We start from the raw sequence: 24,975 nt of genomic DNA on the forward strand, positions 1-24,975 counted from the left end.
GTCCCGCAGTCGGCACGGTCGGGCCGCTGACCCTGCCCTGTCGCTTTCCAGCCCAAGGACTGGCTGCTCTGGGCCAGGCCGGGCCCCGCGGCCTTTGCCACGTGGCGAAACTCGCCACGAGCCTGGTTGGGGTGAAAGCAAAGCCTGGTGCTGCCGTCGTGACATGGACGAGAGCGAGGGAAACCTGCCCAGCCTCTCATAATAGTAAGTAATTAATATAATAACACGCACTTATTGCCAGGCTGTTACATCATGGGGCTTAATGGGCTTTGGCAAGAGACCCAAGCCGGGCCCTGGCTGCCTCGTCTGAGGTCGGTTCCGGGTCACTGGCAATGCCCCCTCCAGGGCCGGGCCCTGCTGCGGCCGGACCCGCCCGGTGCCTCACCGGGGGCCGTGGCTGCAGTGGACGCGGGGCAATGGCGGCGGGAGACGGGGCACCGGGCGCTGCTCCCTGCCCACACGACAGGCCCGGGGGCTGCCCTGCGGCCTCTCCGGAGCGAGCTGCCCCACGCACGGCCGCCCGTTCCGCTCCTCGGGGCAGGGGCCCGGGGACAGGGCCTGGGGACAGGGCCCGGGGCCGAGGCCGTGCGCTCCGCCCGCCCTCAACAATGATGGCGCCGCTCCCCCTTCCCCTCCCTCCGCCCGGCCGCCACGTGACGCGGCGCGCGCAGCCCCGGAAGAGGCGCGGCCGGAAGCGGAGGCGGGGAGGGGGGGCGGTGACGGCGGGATGGAGCCGGCGCGGGAGCAGCGCGCTGCGCGCTCAGGTGGGGAAGGGGCGGGGCTCCCCCTCCGCGCAGGCCCCGCCCCCTCTGAGACCCCTCCCCCAGCCCCCTCCCGCGCAGCCCCGAAGGGACCGGGGGCCGGGGGTCCCACCGCGCCGCGATCGCGGGGCCGGCTCGGGCTTTGGCCTGGTCCTCCCGGCTCTCGAGTGCGGGGCCCGGCCCGGGGCTTGGCCCTGCGGGGGGCGGAGGGGGGTCCCGGTGGGAGCCCGGGGCCTGGCGGCGGGTCCCCGCTGCGTCTCGCAGGCCTCGCCCCTTCCCGCTTCCACCTGCCCGGCGCCCGCTGAATTCGCCTTCGCGTCCCGTTCCAGGGCGATTTCCGGCGGCGCGGGGCTGGCGCCTGAGAGCGAAGGGAGGCTGGAGCGCGGGGAGAGCGAGGCCTGTGGCTACGGCTTTATGTCCTTCACCGAAACGTTTCCAGCCTGCCTTTGGGTGGGTTAAAAATATCGAGAAATTCATCTTTAATGGTGATTTTTCATTTTTTCCTACAGCAATATTTTTAATCTGCTTTTGGTTGGGTTAAAAACATCGAGAAAGCCATTTTTAATTACAATTTTACATCTTCTTCTACTGAAATATCTTGAACCTGCTTTTGGGTGGGTAAGAAACGCTGAGAAGGACATCTTTAATGGCGATTTTCCATCTTTTCCTACTGAAACATTTTTAACCCGCTTTTGGTTGGGTTAAAGATACGGAGAAAGCCATCTTTAATGACAATTTTACATCTTCTTCTACTGAAATATTTTGAACCCGCTTTGCCCGCCCTCTCCCCGCCCGCGCGGGTGCTCCTCCGCACAGCGCGTCCCGGGATCGCCACGTTCGCTGCCGGAGCGGCGGCCGCGGGCTGCAGCTTTCCGTTACGGGGCGAGCTGCTTCGCGAGCGGCTTTCTCGAGCCGTTTGCTTGGAGCCTGCTTGGCACGGTCACGCGAGGCTTTTTCTCTGTTTTTTAAAATAATATTTAAAGCGCCGAGATGGTTTGTGCCACTGTGCTTTGATAGGATTTAATTGGAAAACCTCAGCGTGTTTTCAGGTCGCTTTGGGGATCTTTGGGTGTTGTGGAGCGCTGGGTGAGGAGGATGGCAGGTGGGGACCAGCGCAGGATGTGGTGTCACGGGAAGCTGGCGAGAGCTGCAGCTCTTCTGCTGCTCCGGCTGAAGAGCAGTTGGTGGCTGGGGAACCGACGGAAGAAAGGCTTTATCTTAAAAAGCTGCAGAACAGATACTGCCGGCCTTCCGTGGCACTGGGCCAGCAGTTTTCATAGCTGGTCCCACAATGACGAGGGGACTGGAGCATCTCTCCTTCGAGGAGAGGCTGAGGGAGCTGGGCTTGTTCAGCCTGGAGAAGAGGAGGCTGAGAGGGGACCTTAGAAATGCCTCTAAATATCTGCAGGGTGGGGGTCAGGAGGACGGGGCCAGACTCTTTCCAGTGGTGCCCAGCAACAGGACAAGGGGCAATGGGCACAAACTGAAGCAGAGGAAGCTCCAGCTGAACCCGAGGAAGAACTTCTTCCCTCTGAGGGTGACGGAGCCCTGGCCCAGGCTGCCCAGAGGGGCTGTGGAGTCTCCTTCTCTGGAGATATTCCAGCCCTGCCTGGACGCGGTGCTGTGCGGCCTGCTGTGGGTGACCCTGCTTGGGCAGGGGGTTGGGCTGGGTGACCCACAAAGGTCCCTTCCAACCCTGGCCATGCTGGGATCCTGTGGAAAGAAGGCAGTGGGACTCCACGGAGCGATTTAAGTCTTGCAGGTGAGGTTTGCAGAGAAGAGGTGGGCAAGAGCCGCCTCGGCACCCGTGGTTTGCTCGGCAGGAGATTCCCTCCCTCCGGAGACCAGGACCCCCGCCAAAACGCCAGGAAATTGCAGGTGGTGAGGGGGCAGCAGGGCGAGGGTCTCACCTCTGACTGACAGAAGGGCTGCGGGGAAGCCTGCGTGTCCAAGGGGCATCCGGGCCTTGCTCATGGAGCTCGGGGGGTCACTGCCGTGGAGACCGCCTTGAATAAAGCCGTTCTCGGCTTCCCAGGGGTCAAGGCAGCGCGGGAGAGAGCGGGCCCGGCCGACTGCGAGCCAGGTCAGCAAACTGCTGACACCGGTGCTACACTCAGAGCCCACATTTTAATTCTGCCTCTATTAAAAAAAAAAGGTTTAAATCCTATTCAGCACATTGGAACTTGAGTGCGTGTGGAGGTGCTTGGCGGAGTCCTGGCCTGAGCCGCTGGGTTTCTGCCGAGGAGGCCGACGCGCCGGTCTGCTGCGGGAGCTTACACCAGCCCGGCAGAAACGGGCTGCGAGTGCGTGTTGTAACCTCTCTTCCTCTGCATCCTGGCCAAGGTTATGAACTTGGGGAAATTTTTTTTAATAGGAACAATATCAAAGAGGCTTTCTGCGTCATCTCCCAGATCCACGATCTCTTTCTAAAGTGACTTTCTTGCTCGTAGAAATTTGCAGCCCTCTGAAGTCCCTGACAGTGAATGAAGGTGCATCGTTTACAAACGTGGCTGAAGCCAGCAATACCTTTCTGTGTCTGTCCTCTCTGTTTATCAATTCAGGTTTCCAAAACCGGACGGAGACTTCCCCTGGCACCAGTGACCTGCTGAGGCAACTCTGGAGCTCAGAATGGAGCCGTGGGGCAGGCCAGACCCCCACCTCCGAGAGGTCGTGTGGTTTGCAGTGCGCTGCAGAGCCCTGACGCTTCTGCTGCAGGCAAGTCTCCCGGTCCCGAGCCAGAGGCGCTGCGGCAGCCGCTGGTTGCTGCTCCGGGGCTTCCCTCCTTGGTGCTGCTGTGTGCACCGTGAGCTGGCTGGTTCTCTTGGCTGGAAAATCATCTGCTCTTTGGAGAACAGAATCACAGAATGTTCGGGGTTGGCAGGGCCCTCTGTGGGTCACCCAGCCCAGCCCCCTGCCCAAGCAGGGTCACCCAGAGCAGGCTGCACAGCACTGCGGCCAGGCGAGGCTGGAATATCTCCAGAGAAGGAGACTCCACAGCCCCTCTGGGCAGCCTGGGCCAGGGCTCCGTCACCCTCAGAGGGAAGAAGTTCTTCCTCGGGTTCAGCTGGAGCTTCCTCTGCTTCAGTTTGTGCCCGTTGCCCCTTGTCCTGTCGCTGGGCACCACTGGAAAGAGTCTGGCCCCGTCCTCCTGACCCCCACCCTGCAGATATTTGGAGGCATTTCTAAGGTCCCCTCGCAGCCTTCTCTTCTCCAGGCTGAACAAGCCCAGCTCCCTCAGCCTCTCCTCGTAGGAGAGATGCTCCCGTCCCCTCCTTATCCTCGTAGCCCTCCGCTGGACTCTCTCCAGTAGCTCCTCATCTTTCTTGAACTGGGGAGCCCAGAACTGGACCCAGTACTGCAGATGGGGCCTCAAACCAACAGCCCAGCTGCCTCCAGGGAGGCGGGCTGCTGTTAAGTAGAATTACATATATTTCCTTGTAACTTGCCGTGTTTTCTGTGCCACTTGTTTGGTGGTGCAGAGGCTGAACTCTCCGTTTATCCGTGGAAGAGGAGCAATAACCTCCTGCGCCTTCCTCCCGGGTTTCGTTTCCAGAGCAGCCGGCTCTGAGCTGGGTTGCTCGCTCCGCCCTACCCGTACGCACCGAGGCAGCCAGCGAGGAGTCCGCCTGTGGCCGTGGGCTTCATGCAACAAAATCAGCTGGAAAAAAAATCAGCTTTTCAGCAGCGGGCCGCCAGCCAGCTGGCAGATTGCGGCAGCCCCCGTCACCGCCGGGGAGGGCTGAGCGGAACCGTCAGCTGCGATGAAGAGCTCCGTGGTGCAAATGCCAGCGGCCTGGTTAGACCAGATGTGGGCTTGGTGGTAAAACGGCGGCTTTGTAGGTCGGTTAGTGCCAATTTGTTCGGCGTGGCCTTGTCTTTCCTCTGCCAGCGCTGAGCTGGTCGCAGGGACTCATCCCAATCTACGCGTAGTGAAGCCACACAACTTACCACCAGAGGTTTTTGGGGTTTGGTGTTTTTTTTTAAACATATTTTCATTCGTAATTACATTACAATGCATGAAGTTGTGTATTTCCTCTCTCAAGAGCTCTCTCTGGGTTTTCCTCTCACCTTTTAAAATGTGGTCAGCACCGCAAGGTCCTGGAGGCAGAGGCGTGTGCGTTCCACTTGCTGGTCTCTGGGAAGCAAACCCCTTCGTGCACGCTGCGCCGCGGAGGCGGTGGGGTGGTCCGGAGGCTGGAGAGGGGGCCTGGCCATCGGCTGCTCGCTCCCGCGTCACTTTGCTCTGGGGAATATCTGTTTTCTCTGGTTCCGTCTCCTCTCCTTTGCACGTCGTCTGGGCCCGTAACGCCCATTTCAGTAGGACAGGAGGCTCCCCAGCGCTGCGGAGGTCCCCGCAGCGGGCGTGTGCGGTTAGATGTGCCGGAGCATGGGGCTGAGCGGCTTTCCCCGTCCAGTCCCGTGGGGATTCGTGCTGGAAACGTTCCAGTGCTTCGTTCGGTTGAAAAAGCTTGTGTTTGCCCCTTGTCACAGCCTCAGAGGTGACCTTGCTGCAAAGCCCCTCAGCCTGGCTGCTGCGCTCCTCTCGTCCCCTTTGAAACCCCGAGTCCTGCTCGGCGCTTGCGGCAGCGCGCAAGACGACGTCTGCTGGACTTCAACGCTCTCTTCTTTTTCCAGGCCCTGTTCAACCTCCTGATCCCGGATCACGCCGCGGACGCCTTCTCCCCCCCTCACCTGTCCGAGCCCGGCCCGTGGGACCAGCTGCTGGAGCGGCTGCTGGGAGGGCTCTCGCGCTGGGACGCAGAGCACTTCCTCTTCATCGCCGAGCGCGGTTACCTCTACGAGCACAACTGCGCCTTCCTCCCGCTGTACCCCCTGAGCGTGCGGGCCGTGGCCGAGGGGGCCCTGCGGCCCTTGCAGCCCCTGCTGCTCTTGCGGAGCCGCCTCCTGCTCTCCGCCGTGCTCCTGAATTCTCTCTTCTCCGTCCTGGCAGCCGCTGCCCTCTACGAGCTGGGCTGCGTCGTGCTGCGGTGTCGCAGGGGGGCTTTCCTGGCCGCCCTTCTCTTCGCGGTCAGCCCTGCCAACGTCTTTATGGTGGCCGCTTACTCGGAGAGCATGTTCGCCTGCCTGGCCTTCAGTGCCATGTGGCACCTGGAGAAGGGGCAGAGCTGGCTCAGCGGGCTGCTCTTCTCCCTCGCTTCGGGGGTGCGTGCCAACGGGCTTATTAACGCTGGCTTCTGTCTCTACTCCGGCGCTAAACGCTTTGCCCTCCGGCTCCAGGTGGGTCCGGGATCGGTGAGGAAGCTCCCTCCGCTATGGAAGCAGCTCCTTAGCCTGGCATCTGCAGCCGTTCTGATGTGCGCCGGGATTTTTCTGCCTTTTGCTTTGTTTCAGTATTACGCCTACGTGAGGTTCTGCGGTCCCGGCGCCGGCCGGGAGCCGGCTGTTCCCGCACCGCTGCGGCAGCTGGCTCTGGACAAGGGCTATCGGCTGGCGGCCACGGACGGGGTGAAACCCCCGTGGTGCTCCCAGCGCTTCCCTGTGGTCTATTCCTACATTCAGGACGCTTACTGGAATGTGGGCTTTCTGAGGTATTTTGAGCTCAGGCAGATACCAAATTTCTTGCTTGCTTTGCCCATCACGCTGCTGGGCTCGTGGGCTGCCTGGACCTATGTCTCTGCAAACCTCCGGCACTGCCTGACTCTGGGTCTAGAGAGAAGAAGGAGCGAAGAGGAGGGTAAACCGAGAGCGGGATTTTGCTCCCCAGCTGTCTTCGTGTACGTGGTCCACGCCACGGCCCTGCTGGTGTTCGGATTCTGCTGCATGCACGTGCAGGTAGGACGCTCGTGGCGTCGCGCTGGAGCTGTTCCGCAGGGGGATGCGGGCTGGCGTCGCGGCCGCGGCGTGATGCAGACCAAAAGCTTTGCCTTTCCTCTGCTGGAGCCGCTCCCGCAGAGCGTTTCCGAAGCCAGGTCCTCTCCTCTGCGGGGGGGCTCCTGAAGAGAGCTTTGCCGCGTGTGTGTGGGGCGATGAGGGCACCGGGACAGGGGATGAGGGGCCCGGCTGGTGTCGGGTGGGGCGTTACCTGTGCCTAAGGCCGGGCTTGCCCAGCCCCGCTCGGCGGCTGCCAGCTCCGGGGTCATTTTCACTGGAGAGAGCCCAGCGGAGGCCTACGAGGATGAGGAGGGGACTGGAGCATCTCTCCTACCAGGAGAGGCTGAGGGAGCTGGGCTTGTTCAGCCTGGAGAAGAGAAGGCTGAGAGGGGACCTTAGAAATGCCTCTAAATATCTGCAGGGTGGGTGTCAGGAGGACGGGGCCAGACTCTTTCCAGTGGTGCCCAGCGACAGGACAAGGGGCAACGGGCACAAACTGAAGCAGAGGAAGCTCCAGCTGAACCCGAGGAAGAACTTCTTCCCTCTGAGGGTGACGGAGCCCTGGCCCAGGCTGCCCAGAGGGGCTGTGGAGTCTCCTTCTCTGGAGATATTCCAGCCCCGCCTGGCCGCGGTGCTGTGCAGCCTGCTCTGGGTGACCCTGCTTGGGCAGGGGGTTGGGCTGGGTGACCCACAGAGGGCCCTGCCAGCTTCTGACATCCTGTGATTCTGTGATTCACGTTGGGCTGAGCTCGACAGACGGCAGCGAAAGGGTCCGGAGCGTGTCCCCAGTCTCTAGAAAGTGCGTGGAGATCTTTTAGCCGTGTCCCAAAAGGTTGGGGGTTCCCGTGAAGCAATAATTAAAGAGGGAGATTCCGATCTCTGCCGAAGCTGCTGCCCGTGCCCGGCTCCCGAGCTGGACGGTGACAAGGATCTCGGCGAGATGGTGACAGTGAGGTGACAGTGAGGTGACAGTTAGGTGCCGTGCTTGCCCCAGCCTGGGGACCGCTTGGCTGCCGACACGAATGCCTTGATAAACAAAGCAGGGTGAGCTGAGCCGTGTTTCATTTCGATGTGACAAACCCGAGCGCCGTGAGTCGGGGCCGCGTTTCGGTCCCCGTCGCCAGCGGTCTGTCCTGGGGCGGGTCGGTGGCCACCATGGTGCCTCGGGAGCCGCGCCGCTCGCTGCCGGAGCCCTGCCGACTGCGTGAGTTTTTTGCTCTGCCTGTCGCCCGCAGGTGCTGACCCGGTTCCTTGGCTGCTCCTCTCCCGTCCCGTACTGGTTCTCCGCTCACCTCCTTCAGGAACACGAACCCCTGCTCCGGAGCGAAGGGACCGACGATCAGACCCGCTCCGGGGATTCTCCTCTCTGTAAACCCCCCGCTTCCCATGGGAAGGGGACTCCTGGAAACCCCGTCGTGAGGCTGCTGCTGAGCCGCCGAGCGATGGCCCCGCTCAGCCGCTGCGTCCTCGGGTTCTTCCTCTCCTACTGGCTCCTGGGGCTGGTCCTGCACTGCAACTTCTTGCCGTGGACGTAGCCCGGGCGCGGACTGGTACGGCCAGGGCACAGACTGGTACGGCCGGGACACGGGGCGGGAGCACTGGTCGGGATTGGAACCGATTTTCTTCTAAATAATTGGAATTGACCTTTTCTAAGAAGCCTGATGTCGCAGTAATGCCGCGGTTGCCCCCCTTACAAAGGCGTTACTCCTCGGTTACTACGTAGGTACGGAGACATCGCGCACGGCCCTGTCGGAGACCGGCAGGTTCTCCGCGCCGTGATGCTGCGGCGGCGTGCCCGTGACCGCCGTTGTCGCCGACGGCCGGAGTCCCCGCAGGCTGCCCGTTTCGGGGAGCGCGTCCCGGGTCCCGTTTGCGGCGGGGATGCGCTGCGTGGCTGCCGGGATCTCATCCCTCGGGAGCCCTCCGGGAGCTGCCCTGGGCGCAGCGGGAATCCTCTCCGGTTCCAGCGCGGGCGGGGGGCACGGAGGGGGCTGGGGGGTGTGTGTGGGGGGGTGGTTCAGCCCCGGGACGCGGCCGCTTCACCGGGGATGGGGGGGGGGGCTCCCGGTCTCCCGGTCCGCGGGGCGGCGGCCGGTAGAGGGCGCGACGCCGAGGCGGTGCGGGACCCGGCGCGGCCGGGAGGGGGCGGTACAGGGCGCCCAGGGGGCGGGGCCTCGGCGGCTGGCGGGCGAGGGGCGGGGCCAGGGCGCGCGCTGCGGCGCCATGAAGGACTGCGAGTACCGGCAGATCCCGCCCGGGGCAGCGGGGCCGGGACCCGGGGCCGCCGTCTCGTCCCCTCCGCACCCCCCCGGCCCCGAGCGTTCCGGTGCGGCCCGGAGGCCCCGGCGGAAGTGGGAGGTGTTCCCCGGCCGCAACCGCTTCTACTGCGGCGGGCGGCTGATGCTGGCGCGGCACGGCGGCGTCTTCGCCCTCACCCTCGGCCTCATCCTGGCCACCAGCGGCCTGTTCTTCGCCTTCGAGTGAGTCCGGGGGCCCCGACACCCCACCCCCTCCTTCCTGCTGCCCCCCTGGCCTGGGGACCGGGGAACCCCCCCCAGGATCTGGCCCCCCCTCCCCTGCTGGGATGAAGCCGGGTGGGTCCGGCCCTCGCGTCGCTCCCCCCCCCCCCCCCGCGGTCTCCGAGCAGCTCTCGGCCCCCTCCTTTAAGCCTCCTCTTTTCGGGGGGGGGGGGGGGGCAGTGGGTGAGCTGGCATCTCGCTTGTGCCCTTCGGGGGGGGGGGGGGGAGGAGGCGGGCTGGGGGGCATCTCTCCCCTCCCGTGGGAGCCCCGACATCCCGTCCTTCTCCCCGTTGCCCCCCCCCCCCCCCACCGCTGCACAGCCCCCAGCCCCGCTTTGCAGGCTTCCCCTTTATGGGGGGGGGCTGGGGGAGCAGCCCTGGACCTTGTTTGCCCAGTCTGGCCCTGGGAGGGGGCTGAACACATTCCCAGGAACCCCCCCCCCCGTCTCTAAATACCCCCCTGCAGCCTCCCCTCCCGCTGCCAAGGAGGGAACTGGCCCGGGGTTGCGCCCAGGAGCCCCCGAGCCCGGTGGGCTGGGTCCGTCGAGGCCGCGGAGCAGCGATGCTGTTAAAGGCACTTGGGGAGCGGTGAAACCCTTCGGGCCCCCGCCTCGAGGGTCTGCACCGGAGCTCTGTCCCCCCCATTGTGCAGCCGTGGCCGGGGAAGCGGGACCCGTGTCTGTCCCCGTCCACCTTGGCTTTGGGAAAGCTTCTGCACCCCGAGGGAGGGGAGAGCCCCCCGATACGCCCCGAGGAGCCGGGGCAGGAGCACGGCCGGGTGTTGACACCTCCGAGGGCTTCTGCTGTCCTGCCACCGCACTTCTGCCCCGGGAGGGACTGCAGCTTGGTTTTCCTGTGGCTGTTGGAAGCTGGGATGGGGGGGGTCACGCCTGCCTTCGGGTGACGGCGTTATCGCTGCCAGTCTCGGAGCAAAGCTGCCCAAGCCCGCAGGCGGGGAGACGAAGGTGTTGGATGGGATTAGAGGTTCGGAGCAGAGCTGAACAGGGCAGGCGGCTGCGGGAGGCAGCGACGGCAGCGTCCCGAGGCGAAAACTCATCTCTCGGTGTCGTCTGCGCCTCTCCGACAGCTTTCTCTGCTGTGTCTGAAGCCGCTGGGCAGCACCGGCACGGTAGCTACCCGCTTTGTGCCGGGCCGAGCAGAGGACATCTGCTCTCCCCTCCCCACTGCCCCATCACTCCTGCTTGGGGAAGGTGCCCTGGGGCTTTCCCAGTCGATATTTTAGCAGTGAGCGTTTGTCGCGTGGGTGACCGTTTCCTAGATGCGTAGCAAATACGTCTTGCTCCTGTCTACAGCTCATGGTTTTTTATCTGATTTCTTGTTGCCTGATGGAGGAAAGCGGGCTCCAGAGATTCCCCCTGGAAAGGGCTGGTAGCAAGCTCGTTTCGGAGACCCCCTCCGTCAGGGAGACAGCCGAGGGGCTCGGCAGCAGCGTTGGCCTTGGGTTGAAGGGGTTTTGTCGCTTGGTGGCTGCTTTGTTCTGGAAAGCTGAGCTTGGGAGTTGAAACAAAAAGTTGCTTAATCCTCTCAAACCGCCTCGCAGCGTTAGGGACTCTGAGCGCTGCCGCAGGCGGCGGGGCTCGAGCGGCTGGCTCAGCGCCGGGTGCTCACCGGTGCTCAGAATAGCAAATCCCTCTGCACAGCGAGGGACAAGGGGGGGTCTCGGGCACCGCGCCGTGCCAAGAGCCGCGTTCCTCGGCCATCTGCACCCATCCTGCTGCGAGTAACGGAGCTGCCCTGACGCGCAGCGCGATCACACTGGTCCCCATCCGTGATAAATCAGCCCCAGGCCGCGACACAGCAAGCGCAGGAGCGGGCGCCGTCGCAGAGATGCCCGGTGGCTCGTCACAGCGGTGTCAGCGCGGGAAGGTGTCCTCGTCCAAGCGTCTGGCACGCCGCGAAGGGCACAGGAGTCATCCAGAGACAGCAGAGCGGCGCTGAATCGGAGCCGAGTTCCCTCTCGGCTTCACCCGTTGGGCCCAGCGGGATCGCGTTCACCCTGGGGTTGATCCCTGCCCAGCTCGGGGTGTTTCTCCGCGTGTTCTCCAGGCTGCCGTTGTAGAAGCTGGCCAGGTTTTGGGGCGGCTGACTGGTTTCTGAAAGGCAGTTCTGGGACGTCAGAAGGGTGAAGAGGTGTTTTCTGGGCTGGCTCTTGCCATTCCAGAGGTCTCCACAAAGCAGCAGCGCTTCAGCCCACTGCACCGCGATAATTCATCGTGTGTCGTGTGGCAGCTGAGAGCCGCTTCCCTAGTGATGGTTGGTAACAAGGCAATTTATTTTTTCTTTTAACAGCTGCCCCTTCCTTGCCCGTCACTTGACCCTGGCCATCCCCGTCATTGCGGCCATCCTCTTCTTCTTCGTCATCAGCTGCCTGCTCCAGACAAGCTTCAGAGACCCCGGTATCCTGCCCAGAGCCACCCCGAGTGAGGCCGCAGACCTGGAGAAGCGCATCGGTGAGACTTCTGTTCCCTCTGCTGTGTTTGATCTCTGTGTCCCCTTTCTTGGGTCTCGACTCCTTACCGGTAGTCCAGGGCGGAGAGGAGGCTGATGGTGAGGCTTGATGATGTCTGACGAGTCCCGGTAAGGGGGGTACAACGAGCTCCTCTAGAGCACGGCAGCGCTGCGGAGAGAGGCTCTGCGGAGAAGCAGAGGTGGTTTGCCTTGCTGTTTAGTCCCGTCGCGTTCCCAGGCAAAGCCGGGTTTGGGCTGTGCCTGCTCCTGCCCGCGGGCCGACGCCTGCATGGGCAGCAGCCCTGCAGAGCTCACGGCGTTGGTGGCCTGAACAGGAATACCGTTAGGGAAGAGCGAGCCAGAGCGCCCGTGCTGCTCCGTGCCGCTGCGTCAGTCGCTATCCGTGTTGTCCAGACTCGGAGGAGCCTGACCCCGTACGTTCTGCTGCAAGATACGGGTGGTGAGGACGTCGGATAATTAATTTGGCCACGAGTGCTTTCTTAGATCATGATTTGCCGTTGACCCTGCTGTGCTGCAAGGTTTTCTTTATTGTAATGGTTTCTAACAGTGTGCTAATATTTGTCCCCATCTAAACCTGCTGTGTCACGCTGGTTTGGTGTTACCTGAGAAGGTGCCTGCGTCCGGGATCTGTGGGCCTTGTTGGTGTGACCCATAGTAACAAGTGCTGTAACAAAGCTAGTGTAAGGCAACTCAAACCTGCCCCGCCAAAGACAGTTGCAAGGCAACAATTCTACACCTGATGGAAAAAAATGGTTTTGAAATCGTCTCTGAGTGGTTATCCGTGTTTCTATTTATAAGCGCCCAAAGCAGTAACCCGGCTGCAGATGCCGCCTGATGTGCCAGCTGTTGCTGTTAGCCTAATCCGCTTCTGATCCTCTTAACGTGCTGGCTCTTGCATCTCTATTTGCTGAGTCTTCCTCGGAGCTGGAAAGGTGCTCTTTCAAGAGTGACTTACAGGAATAACCCCCGAACTTGCAGTCGTTTTCCAGCTCACGCTTTTGCTGAGCAGAGAAGGTCTCCAGCTGCCAGTCCCCAGTGAATAACCAAGTGCCAGCGCACGCAGATGTGACTTGCGGTGTCCCGAAAAATCCTCATTTTCAACCTTGAGGAGGAGGAATCCTCTCGTGCTACTAATACAAACATGAAACTTCAACGAAATCTGCCTGGGGCACTTGAGACCTGCTCGCTGTCCTCCCCCGCTGCAATGGAAACGAGTCCCTCGAGCCCGGCGGTGCCGCTGGCTCCGGCTGCGGGTTGGCACGCTGCGTGCCGCGGTGGCAGGAGATGCTTCTGCCGAGGCTGCCCTGGTTTCTGTAGCTTGGGTGCTTACAGCAGAGGAGGGACCACACGGGCGTTAACACACTACGTTGCCTCCTCGTGTTGCCATCCGTCGGACACGCAGGGAGGAGTTGGTGTTACTGGGCACGTTAACGCCGCTGCTTTTATGCTCACTATTTATAAACGGCTTTATGTTCTCAAACTGTTGGGCAGATATGAGTTCCTCTTGGCATCCCAGCAGCACTGCCATTGAGCAGACGAGGAAAGGACATAAATAACGCCGCGAGGAGCTGACTGGGGTTCCTGGCTGCCCACCCTGCAGCAAGTCCTGTCAGCTGAGCTGCCTCTTCGCTTTTGCTTAAAATCAGGAGAGCATGCGCCAGTCCCTTGCCAAGAAAGTTGCGAGGGGATCTAATAAATGCCTCCAAATATCTGCAGGGTGGGGGTCAGGAGGACGGGGCCAGACTCTTTCCAGTAGTGCCCAGCCACAGGACAAGGGGCAACGGGCACAAAGTGAAGCAGAGGAAGCTCCAGCTGAACCCAAGGAAGAACTTCTTCCCTCTGAGGGTGACGGAGCCCTGGCCCAGGCTGCCCAGAGGGGCTGTGGAGTCTCCTTCTCTGGAGATATTCAAGCCCCGGCTGGCCGCGGTGCTGTGCAGCCTGCTCTGGGTGACCCTGCTTGGGCAGGGGGTTGGGCTGGGTGACCCACAGAGGGCCCTTCCGACCCCAAACATTCTGTGATTCTGTGGGGGCTTGGGTTTCACCTGCACCAGCCTGACTGTCCCCCCTTCTCCTTGCAGACAGCATGGGTACCTCCACCTACCGCCCGCCGGCCCGTACGATGGAAGTGGTCATAAACAAGTACGTGGTGAAGCTCAAGTACTGCTACACCTGCAAGATGTTCCGCCCTCCGCGCACCTCGCACTGCAGCGTCTGCGACAACTGTGTCGGTAAGCCCGGGAGGTGGAAGGGTGCTGCTGTCTGTTTTGTGTCTGCATGTTGGGCGTGTTTTCTGGTCCTGGACAGATTGCTTTTGCTTCTTGTGAAGGATTATAAAGCGAGACACTGCCTGGTCCGTCTTCTTCCCGTTTAAAATGGAAGCAACACCAGTGCAGTGGCTCGGGGTGAGGGGGCAGCAGGTCCAGGGCTCCGTGTCGCTGCTTCTCCTGATTTTGGGAGGACGGTACCATGAAACGCGGTTCAGGCCCCCACCAAACACGGGGTGTGCTGCAGGCTCCTTGTCTGTGGCCTTGCTGTCGCCGGGCTGGTGGAGACAGCACCGTAGATACTGGCTGAGCTCTTGTGTGTCCTCTCCCCTGTCCTCAGAGCGTGGTGGGGCAGGAGGGAATGAACAAAGACCTGAAGAAAAGCCTCTGATGGCTCCACGCAGGTGTGGGGCAGCTGCAGGGGGTGGGCAGGGAGGTTCCCAGCGCAGCCTGGCTGCACTGGAGCAGCTTGAACTGGCAGCAGGGTGGCATGGGATTTAGGGACGTGCCCGGAGAGTCTCCTCGTCACGCAGCCACTCCTGGTCATGCAGCGTGTGGATGTGGAGGCTGCGCTTACGCTGTCTTCCCGAGGAGCGGCCAAGCCGGGAGCAGTCACAGGACCCCGAGGCTCTGGTGAAGAGGTTTGGGAGTTTTGTGTTCAGGGATGGCCATGGCTCCTCCCTACGCTGGAGTGGCTCGTTGGAAAGCAGCCGTGGCTGGGGCAGCGTCTGGAGAGGAGCTGTCCCGGGCAGTGGGCAAGCGCCTGCTTTGTGTGCAGTGGGTTTTGTCTGCGCTGGTGTCCCCTGTGAGATAGTTACCATGGTCCTGTTAGTCTGAAACGCAGCCCTTTCATTAGAAGGCAGTCGGGAGTGTTTCCAGATAGGCTGCGCCTGCCCTGGGTTCCCAGGGAGTCCCTGTGGCTTCAGAGCCGTACCCTTATAACTTTGGAAATTATTTGCTGCCCTGAAGAAGGCGGGGGGAGCTGACAGGCAGAAAGGGAGCAGCCAGCGCTGCTGGGTACTGGAAAAACTGCTGCTCTTTGCCTGTTCTCTTTCAGTTTTAGTGATGGTAGACGTTACCGGTCACAGGGCTGGCGTTCATGCAGGGTTTGGCGAGAGGAAAGGTTTGGCCTTTGATGATTAAAAGGGCACGTGAGCAGGCGGCAGCGCTCTGTTGAAACCTGTTGCTAACGGACTGCTGCAGCGGGGTTCCGGTCTCGGGGTGGTGGGTGGAAGCTCGATTTGTAGCCCACAGTTCGCTCCGTCCCGGGGTGCGAGGTGGCAGGAGTCCTCACTGTGTCCCTTTGTTTCAGAGAGGTTTGATCACCACTGCCCCTGGGTGGGCAACTGCGTGGGGAAGCGCAACTATCGCTACTTCTATGCCTTCATCCTGTCCCTCTCCTTCCTGACAGCCTTCATCTTCGCTTGCGTCGTCACCCACCTCACTCTGCGTAAGTACCGCGCGTACGAGCGGCGACGTGTGCCGTGCTCCTGGCCGCAAGCGACCTGGGGCAGCACCGGGTCGCTGCTCCTGTTGGACAGGGCGCGGGAAGGGGCTGGGTGGTTTACACCAGGCTTTTCAGCGCTGCTGGCCTGGATAAACGGGCCCTCGGACTGCAGGGCACCACAGATCCGCCCTGCGCCTCGCTGCAGAGAGACCTTGAGAGCTGGTGGCTGGGTTATCCCCTCCAGAGCAAACGGGTGGGGGGTGCGTCTGCTCTGGTGGCGAAGGTGACTTGTCCGTCAGCCCCGAACCTCCTGGAGCCGCGTCTGCGCGCTGACGCTTCTGCAAAGTTACAGGCTGGAGGTGTTTCTCAGGCAGCAGGGCAGATCCCTACGGGCCCCGGGGCGGTGGCTGCGTGCTCGGGAGCGAAGCGTTGGCAGGGGCTGCGAGGCTGCCTGATGTGGACGTCGATCCTTGTCCCCTTTTGCTTTGCAGGCTCTCAGAGAGACGGATTCCTCGCCACTCTGAAAACGACGCCTGCGAGATATCCTTCTGGTGCCATCGGCTGCTCAGATGGTCGAGCGCTGCTGCAGCAATGCTCATCGTGTAACAGAAGTGCAACGAGCTCTTTGTAGGGTCACCCACGTGTACTTCCCACAATTTAGTTTAGTCCCCTAGCTACCTGGTCGGGGCAGACAGGCATCTCCTTATCACAGAATCCCAGCCTGGCAGGGGTTGGCAGGGCCCTCTGTGGGTCACCCAGCCCAACCCCTGCCCAAGCAGGGTCACCCAGAGCAGGCTGCACAGCACCGTGTCCAGGCGGGGCTGGAATATCTCCAGAGAAGGAGACTCCACAGCCTCCCTGGGCAGCCTGGGCCAGGGCTCCGTCACCCTCAGAGGGAAGAAGTTCTTCCTTGGGTTCAGCTGGAGCTTCCTCTGCTTCAGTTTGTGCCCATTGCCCCTTGTACTGTCGCTGGGCACCACTGGAAAGAGTCTGGCCCCATCCTCCTGACCCCCACCCTGCAGATATTCAGAGGCATTTCTAAGGTCCCCTCTCAGCCTTCTCTTCTCCAGGCTGAACAAGCCCAGCTCCCTCAGCCTCTCCTCGCAGCAGAGATGCTCCATCTGCTCCATCTGCAGACTGATAGTATCCCCAAATTGGGAAGACCTTTAGTTTCTGATTTAGTTCGCTAGCAGGGTCTGAGAGTGGGTGACAAACTGGTGTCCCAGTCTGCAAGTTTATGTGGAAGGGGGAGCGGCTGGGACAGGCAGTGCCTTGGGGGATGGCTGCAGAATGGCGCGGGGAGCGGGAAGCCTGGTGGGGTGTTTTCGTGACCCGGTGTGCGCCGTCGCAGTGGATACCTCCCAAAACAGCCCTCTGCCTCTCCTTGCAGGATGTTTTTGTTCCCTGAGACTTCCTTGACTTCTGTTTTTCACTGTGCTGGAGCTGGTGATTTGTTTTTTCTCGGTCTGGTCCATTTTGGGCCTCTCAGGTTTTCACACTTACTTGGTCGCCTCCAACCTGACAACGAACGAAGACGTAAGTACCCGGCCGCTTGTCCTTCGGCAGGGCCGGAGCAGAGGTGAGGTTTCCAGGGGAGCCTTGGCCGCCTGCCTCGGTGCCAATCCGCTGCAAAGCAAACGGCCCGGGGCATGGAGGCCGTGGTTTGGGGTAGCGGCGCGCGGGGAAAGCAGCACGCAGCGGCGCAGCACGTGTCGCTTGGCCCCATCAGGCTGCGGGGCTGGCGCGATGAGACGTCAGAACGGTCACGTGTGTGCGCGTGTGTTCCAGTCTGTACGTGACCGGGCTTAAAATTAGGAGTTCTGAGATTGAAAAAGGAAGGCTGGCCCCAGAGACTGATGCGGCTGTTACCCTGGGACGCGGGTGATCTTAATTCAGCATCCCGCGTAACCGCAGGTTTCCTCCGAGAGCCTGGGCAAGTCCCTGCGTCTCTATCGGTTCCTCCTGTCTGAGGAGCCGAGGAGGTGCAGACACCTCCTGGTGAGGTTTGCCTCGGGGGTGCGTGCAGACTCCAGGCACCAGATGAGTCCCCGGAGCGGGGCAGATTGTACGGAAAAGCAGGATCCGTCGGATCCTCGGAAGGATCCAAATTCACCCTTCTGGCCAGCAGCACCCGTTATCCTTGCTGGAAGCTTCCAGCGCTGCAGGAGGCATGTTTGCATCCCTTTTGTTCTTTTTGCTTTTTCCCCTTCCCTCTCCGCTTTTCTGTTATGGGCAGAGGTGCTGGCAGAAGGGCGTGAAGCTGCCGGCGAGCGCCGGGTCCGAAGCGCGCGGCCCGTTGCCTCGCTGGCTGCGTCGCCCGCGTTGCCACCAGCCCTTCTGCTGCGACTGGGGAGAGGAACTAAAAACAAAAAGGGAGAGGAACTAAAAACAAAAAGGGAGGAAACGTGACGGTAAATGGTTCGCTGCAGCCAGGGGCCTGAGGCCAGGTATAGCACGCGTGTGCCTACGCTTGGCGTGACCGGGGTTTCGAAATCAGAGTCCCAGGGGCAGCTGCTCAGGGTGGGGACAGATGAGGTTGTTGCCTCCTGTTGCGGCACGGCCTGGGAATCCCCTGGCTGTTTGTTCAGCCTGAGGAGCCCAGGAGGGACGAGCCAGAGCCCTGCCCTCGGGACCTTCCCGCCTGGTAGAGAACGAGGGGAGGAGGAGGAGGAGGCTGGCGTTGAGGACGGTGACGGGAGGGCACGGCTTCGGAGCTTGCTGGCTGCAAGGCTGAACCGCGGCCGAGGCAGAGCAGCGTCTTGCTGTCTCCTCCGGCTGCCCTCCTGCGGCTGTCCCGCTTGCAAGGCGGAGAGAGGGAGGGCGTTTGCCCTAAGACGGGCCTTGACCGAGGGTTTGAGCCGAGTCCGTCATCCCGTAACGAGCTGTTGTCACATCTTTCCTGTCGTCATCTGCGTGTGTCCCTTCCCTTTCAGATCAAAGGCTCCTGGTCAAGCAAGAGGGGCTCGGAGTTTGCCAATCCCTACAGCCATAAAAGCATCCTCACCAACTGCTGCGCGGTGCTGTGCGGGCCCTTCTACCCCAGGTAGGAGCCCTCCGCCTCCGTGGTGCTGGGAATCGCGTCCCGCTTGGCGAGGGGGGCCTCGGAAAGGACGGATTTGTCGCGATTCGGGTGGGGCCATCGGCACAAACACGTCTGCTCCCACGATGAGAGGGAAGCGGTTTCCCCGTCTCCACGGAGAGCAGCTGGAGTGATGTGTAAGAGACGTGACCGTCGCTTCTCCTGTCTTTGAGCTTGGTGGGTTCAGGTCGCTCATAGCTGTTTCGTGGGGCTGGCAGATCCGACGCGTCCTGCGGTTCGGTAAGGGGAGAGTAACGACGCCAAAGGCCTCGGCGGCAGACGGGGAATAGCGGCAGTGGCGGTACCTCTTGGCACGTGTTTTTCCTCCTGTGCTCTGAGGATCGAGCGTCGTGGCAAGCAGCCAGCCGGGATCCGCTGGCCGTGCGGAGCCCCTGGGGTTTACCAACACGTAGATGACCTGAAATCCTGACCGCCCTCGCCCGCGCGTTGACCAGAGCCGACGCGAGGAAGCCCTGGCCTGGAGCGCGGGTGCCCGCAGCGCAGGGTCATCGCCGCTTCGTCCCAGGAGGATGCGGGTGGGCAGAGCCGGGCCGGCATCCCCTTGCGCGGTGCTGCGGGCGTTGAGGGTCTGCACGCCGGCTCGGAGCTCTCAGCCTGTCCTAGGGCGCGTGGGCATCCTGGAGACCAGTTTACTGTCTGGATGCGGTGTGGGTTGGTCTGGAGCATCTCGGAGGGGGTGACTCAGGGCAGCACAGCGGCAGGGGAAGGTGTCTGAGGCTGCGCAGCCGGAGTCGGCGTGTTTCGCGCTGACGTCTGGCCCTGCTCCCTGAGGTACCCCCAAGCTTTGTGTTGGGTTCGGAGGTGCCGAAATGCCGGTGCTGCCACTCGGCGATGGTGAATCTGCAGATTCAGGGAGCCGAGCTGTTTGCCGGGAGCTCGTGGGGAGAACAGTGGTTTACTCCAGTTCTCTCCTCATTCGTGCTGTTTTCCTGTTGTAAAGACCTTTTGCCAGTTCCCGTTTGGGTTTGTGGTGACCCAAAGCTGTAACTGCCTACGGGCTGTGCGGTGGCTTGTGTGATAACTCTGTGGTCTGTCTAATGGGCAGGAAGCCGCGTTCTCCGGCGCGCTGCTGCCGGTGCTTCGGTTCGCGGCTCCCGCGGGGACAGCCCTCGCTGCGGCTCACCGGCTCCCGTCTTCATGGAGTCTTTGTTTCCGTAACTCCTCTCCCCTCGCACCCTTCCCCATTCTGTTTTCCAGTTTGATAGACAGAAGAGGGTTTATCCAGCCAGATGTCGGGACGCCATCCAGTCCGAAGAGCGAAATCCCTTCCTTTGGAGCCAAAACTGACACCAGCATGGTAGGAGGCATTCCCTAGCAGAGCTGTGACGTAGCCCAGCGCCTGCACCTCGCTCCAGCCCGTACCGTCCCCTCTTGCCACCTCCCTGGCCTCAGGCGGGACAGCCCTGTGATGCAGAGCTGCCAGAGACTCAGTCGAGCCATACGTTGCCTTTTTTTTTTATTTTCTTAAATTTATTTATTATTTTTTGTTTGTTTCACTGTGATGTGGCCTGTCTGGACTTTTGACTGACAGAGCCCAAAAGCATGCAACACCCTCAGCTCGGACGCGTTGCAGAAAGCAGGGAGCTCCTGCGGCACCTGGGAAGCAAATAGGTCTGGGAAGGCACCAGACCCCTGAGCTCGGGGCGTCTGCGCCAGGGCATCGCCGTGTTCCCTGCCCGGGGTGACGGGCGAACGGTTCCCACTCAGCCGGGCTGTCGCGCCTCGTCGTCCGGGCTGGCGGAGGCGTGCGGTCCCTGGCATCCCTGTTACCTCCACAAACACCTCCTGCTCCCCCGTGCCGACGTGGAGGGGCCGTTCTGTCTCGTAATGGCCGGGTTCTTGCCTCAGCCGCTGCCGGAGCAGCTTTTCTTTTGCAGAAGCTGCTGTCCCTTGGTAAGTTGGGGCTGTGCAGCTGGGAGGACTCCAGCTCCCAGCAGACGTGGAAGCTAGCTAGATGTCCCAGCTGCTGTTGGTCCTATTTTCTGGCTGGGCACCGAGGGGGTGCTGAAGAACTCTGTGTTTTGGCCCTGCCAGTCGGTAAGACAACGTTTTGCAGCAAGGACACGGGTTAGGATGAGCCTCCTTTTACCAGGGGAGAAAATCACGCAGCGTTCTGCAGCTCTCGTTGGGAGATGCTGGTCGGCAAGGCTGCAGCTGGAAGATTCAGGACCCCGAGCTTGGCAGGAAAGCCTGGTTGTGTCCTGTCTGTAGGCGACCAAAAGGCAGCAGAGAAGTGCGTGAATTCCGGAGGGCCGCACCCTTCCCGGGTGGAGTTTCGCAGAGGAGGCAGTGAGGGGGTGCTGGTCTCTGCTAACCTCCCGTTGTGCTCGTGGTTGGGGTTTCTGGCCAGCAGACGAGAGCGGGGCTGTCCCCAGCGCCGCGGGAGCGATGCCCGGGCGCATCCACGAGCATCGCTCCGTGCCTGCAGAGCCATGGGAGAGCCGGGCTGGGCAGCCAGCTCCGCGTCGCCGACACTGGAGTGCGCGCAGAGAGTCACAGACCTTGTTAGCAATACTTGAATCGTGTTACTAAAAGCTGCTGGATATTTTTGCACAATTTGTAGATTATTTTTTTTTTTAATGTAGAACGTTTTATAGTTGGTGCAGGTAGCGTTGCGCGTGTTAGCACCAGGGCAGAGCCTTGCAGTGTTCTGGGTCAAGCTGCCCGGTTAGGCTTCCGTGGGTCAGACGCACGTATTTCAACCTCGGGCAGAGGCAGCACAGTTACGGCGGACAGCCCTGTCCCCACCGAATTCACCAGCGTCGTGCCTTGCACGCTGCGAGCGACGCAGCTGCCGAGAGGCACCGGGTTCCCCTGGCCTGGCGTTTCTGGCCGGCTGCATGGAGACCTCGGTGCTTGTTTGCTGTGGCCCCCATCTCTGCCTTCCCCTCTGCCAACCGTCTGTACCCTCCCCTCCGCGAAGAGCCGAGGTGGGAGCACGGCAGCGGAGGCTGCTGAATTCCTACCGGATCCTGGCAGATGGCCCTCGGTGCCCGGTGCAGCTCTGCCAGTCGCCACGGCTTCGTGCCTGCTCACCGGCCAGGCGCTTCGGCCCCGTGCTGCGTCCGAGAGGTCCCCCCTGCCCTTCCCTCGATGTCCCCAGCGAGGCGTCGCGACCGTCCAGGGGCAGGCGTGGGGCTGGGCGAGCCGAGCTGTGCCGAGAGGGTCTGGTGCCGGGGAGCGAGGAGCAGCGGGGGGTGTCACCAGGAGCCAGACTCCTTCCTGGGTTTGTTGAAACCGGTTTCCTTTGTTACTCAACATAATAAAATTATATTTTTAAAGAGTTAATTGCTTGATGATTACTTTGTTCCTTTAAGCCAGAAGAGGGCAGGTGTCGCAGTGTTTAGCATCTGCTGGACTCCTCATGGCGCCCAGGCCTCGCCTGGGAGCTCTCGCAGCCTCCTGCAGGACTGGGCGACGAGGGATGCTCAGCGCCAGCTGCTGCTGCCCTGACCCGTGCCGGAGCGAAGGGCTTTTTCTGTCCCATGTCTCCAGGCTGGGCAGGGTCCCAGCCGCTCACCAGTCCCCTGGCCATCCTTTCCCCACCCACCTTGCTGGATCCGGGGCTGTGCCAGGGTCTGTGGTCCCCCAGTCTATCCCAGTTCCTTCCGGCCGTACCGGCAGACGCTGAGCGCGTAATCTCTGGTGTCTTCCCCAGGAGGATGCCTGCCAGGACTTTGCCATTTCCTGCACAGCCTGACGGGATTTGCCCCTCTGTGGACATTAGCCCTGCTTTCTGAGGGTTAGCTGGTAAGAAAGCGCTTTCTTCTCCCCATCACCCACTCGAGCGACCCATCTCATCTCCACCGCATGACCAGCTCTGTCCATGGAGCCCATCGCCCTCGTCTTGTGTAGGCATCCGTGTGCCCTGTCCATCCCACCAGCATCCCAGCGACGCGAGGGGCGGCGAGCCCGGGGCTGTGTGGCAGAGGGGCTGCCCGCAGCCTTGGCGAGAAGAGAGGGACGGTTCCCCCCAGCTTGGTGCTGGGGCTTGGTGGGAGATGGAGCCGGCCGATTTGCGTGGTTGTGCTTGGACATCGGGGTGGCTGAGGGTGCGTGGAGCCTGGGGCTTGCTGGAGGGCTCGCCGTGGTGAGTCGTGCTCGGCGGAGCTGCTGGGATGGGCTTGGAGGAAGCCTGCAGCTGCTGCAGGGATTTAGCGTTTGGAGGGAGCTGTGGCCCAGAGGAGTGGGAGCCTGGAACAGATTTCTAATCCCAGCTCTGAGCCGCTCTGTATTTCGGGCAATCCCTCCCCTCCCTCCTGCTCTGCCTGTTTTTCTCTCTCTAACACCAGGTTCCTCCTCTGACGTGCCCGTGACCACGGTAAGTTCCTTCCAAAGCGTGTTGCGACGAAGCCCGGCTTCAGCTGTGGGCTGCGGAGCGGCCCCTCTCCCTCCTGTGCGTCCCTGCCCTCTCCCTGCCTGCAGCCCCCACAGGCTCCTGCCTGCTCGAGCCTCGGCCGTGGAGGAAGGCTGCCAGCACTCTCCTCCATCCCCAATGGTCCCCCCCTTTCTGCCACCCAGTCTGGGTTCTCCGCTCTGCTCCCCGCTGCTCCTCGCTCACCTATTTCTGGCACTAACCCTCTCTTTCTCTTCCTCCCCTCTCCTCTCCCTCGCACCGGGTCGATCTGGTACGAAGAGTCCTGGTGGCCCGCAGCCCCCTGCCCCTCGTCGATCGCCCTGCGGGGAGGCGAGACCCCGCGGGCAGCGCCCGGGCCGACAGCCATGACCACCACGAGTGCCTCCGCTCGCCAGGGCTACGGCGCCTGCGCCTTCCTCCCTCCCGCCCCGAGAGAGAGGGGGGAAAGCGACCGGGAAAAGCTTTTCCAATCCCCCCGCGGGAGCCAGGCCGGCCGGCCCGCGGGTTCGATCTCCAAGCCATACAGCCGTCCCAGCCGAGTGCAATAACTGGAGTCCCTGCTGCCTCCCGCCGCTGGATGGACTCCTGCCGCCGAGCCCGGGCTCCCCGTCCCCACCAGCCTTACCCCCAGCCCGGATGGCTCCGCTGCCGCCGGTGCTGGCAGGGAGCGGTTCGCGTTCCAGCGGGGTTTCCAAGCGAGCAGGCTTCGCGCCAGCGCGTTCGCAGCCGCGCCGGTGGCATCACACGACGGCCCCACCAGCCCCTCTCCGAGCCGTGTGCCGGAGGACTCCTCTGCGGACAGGAGTTAGTGCGTGGTCAGAGTTTACCCTTGGAAACCCCCCCAGCCAGCTCCCCCTCCCCTGTTTCACCTTAGCGTGGCTCTACTTATAGGGGAAGGGGTTCAAGCCCCGCAGCATCTTGACCGGCTGCGGCTGCAGCCGGCGTTGCTGGAGGCTGCGGTGCAGGTTGGGTGCTCCGGCACCCAGCACCGGGTCCTCCCCCGCCGGCGGCCGGGCTGGGAGCTGTGCAGCCAGGCCTGTCCCCAGCCCGGTAGGATTCACCCTCTATTTATGCCTTTTACTTTTGTAACAAAATAAAAGTTTCTCCTATTTACTGTATGCCAGCGTCTGGCTGCTGCTCTGCGGCGGAGGGGAGCTGCTGCCTGCAGCTCGTGCCTGGGCATGCCGGCGCCGGAGCCGCGGAGAGCTGGATGGTGAGGACGGGGCAGCCGGGCGGGCTGCGAGCATCCTTCCAGCACCCCTGGGACTGGCCATGAGCATCCTCTGCCTCCTGCATCGCCAGCTCGGCTCCGGGGACTGGGGACGTGCGCTGGCCTGGGCAGCGTCCCCGGGGCTGGGTGTCCCTCTCTCCGGGGCGATGCACCTTCTGCTGCTGCTCTTCGGCACTGGAGGCACCCACGGGTGCTCCGCGGGGCGATGCTGGAGCTGACCTCACCCGCAGCCTCCGCGCAGCGATCTGGGGCTCTTCCCTTCACCCACCCGCCGATGTTCACGAAACCGGTCGAGCAGAAAGGTTCTCGCAGCCTCCCCTCGGCCCGTCGCAACCGAAATCTGGCAGCAGCTCAGCCGCTTTGGCAGGGGCTGCCGGCAGGCGCCGGAACCGGGGCCGAGCATTCGCACGCCCCGGCCGAGCTTCCCGTCCCGCTGGGGGGGTCCTGCCGGGGGTCTCCCCACGGGACCCTCTTGGCGCAGAGCCGACATGGGAGGATTAAACAGCCCAAAGGCTGGTGCAGGATCAGGCTGAGGGTTTGAAGCGGGGTCTGGCGGCGGGTGCTTCACCGAGGCGGGGGGCTGCAGACCCCCCACCCCGTACAGCTTTGCTGCTCGAAGCGGTGCGAGCTGCAGGCCGATTCCCACCCGGGGATTGCCACCTCGCGTTTTCGCAAGGGAAGGAGGTGGGTTTTCGAGGGCTGGGTACATCGGGCTGCCCGTTTGGCCCCCAGCCCCTCTGTGGGGGTTTTTGTGCTTGGCTGAAGCTCTTTGAGGGTCTCTGCAGGTCTGCCCCCCTCCCGCACCTCATCTGCCGGGCAGAGGGTGGGAGACGGGAGCGGTCCTTCGGAAAGCGCCTTGTCCCGACGCGGCGGGGCGTGATCTGCTCCCACGGTGGATTGCGCTCCTCTGGGGATGGAGCTGTGATCGCCAGCGAGGTGCTGAGCATGGCGTGGCTCGGGGGGGGCACGGAGGG

General features: G+C 62.3%; 2 protein-coding genes across 13 annotated transcripts; both read left to right on the forward strand.

Annotated features, from left to right (window-relative positions):
* The first annotated feature begins 689 nt into the window (after positions 1–689).
* On the forward strand, positions 690–8,242 carry PIGV (phosphatidylinositol glycan anchor biosynthesis class V). Of its 8 annotated transcripts, none has more exons than XM_075438217.1 (5): positions 690–764; positions 1,091–1,211; positions 3,323–3,476; positions 5,397–6,554; positions 7,015–7,921. In XM_075438217.1, the coding sequence occupies exons 3-5, from the start codon at positions 3,390–3,392 to the stop codon at positions 7,315–7,317; spliced, it is 1,548 nt and encodes a 515-aa protein (XP_075294332.1). In that variant the 5' UTR covers positions 690–764; positions 1,091–1,211; positions 3,323–3,389; the 3' UTR covers positions 7,318–7,921. The 8 variants fall into 8 exon arrangements, 7 of the variants coding, with proteins under 7 accessions (XP_075294332.1, XP_075294335.1, XP_075294337.1 ...); XR_012765751.1 differs by lacking the exon at positions 1,091–1,211 and having other exon boundaries at positions 695–764; positions 7,015–7,637; positions 7,829–7,912; XM_075438222.1 differs by lacking the exon at positions 1,091–1,211 and having other exon boundaries at positions 695–764; positions 5,397–5,999; positions 6,114–6,554.
* Positions 8,243–8,801: 559 nt separating this feature from the next.
* Positions 8,802–23,837, forward strand: ZDHHC18 (zDHHC palmitoyltransferase 18). Of its 5 annotated transcripts, XR_012765752.1 has the most exons (11): positions 8,802–9,073; positions 11,423–11,583; positions 13,681–13,830; positions 15,179–15,316; positions 15,805–15,853; positions 16,747–16,849; positions 18,247–18,356; positions 19,611–19,710; positions 22,072–22,163; positions 22,706–22,734; positions 23,050–23,837. XR_012765752.1 is itself a non-coding variant. In XM_075438224.1 (9 exons), exons 1-9 carry the CDS (start codon positions 8,817–8,819, stop codon positions 22,111–22,113), a joined length of 1,110 nt encoding a protein of 369 aa, XP_075294339.1. In that variant the 5' UTR covers positions 8,802–8,816; the 3' UTR covers positions 22,114–23,038. The 5 variants fall into 5 exon arrangements, 2 of the variants coding, with proteins under 2 accessions (XP_075294339.1, XP_075294340.1); XR_012765754.1 differs by lacking the exon at positions 22,706–22,734; XR_012765753.1 differs by lacking the exon at positions 23,050–23,837 and having other exon boundaries at positions 22,269–23,038.
* Positions 23,838–24,975: the final 1,138 nt, after the last annotated feature.

The sequence above is a fragment of the Opisthocomus hoazin genome, chromosome 17, assembly GCF_030867145.1.
Source record: "Opisthocomus hoazin isolate bOpiHoa1 chromosome 17, bOpiHoa1.hap1, whole genome shotgun sequence".
In the NCBI taxonomy this organism is placed as follows: Eukaryota; Metazoa; Chordata; class Aves; order Opisthocomiformes; family Opisthocomidae; genus Opisthocomus; species Opisthocomus hoazin.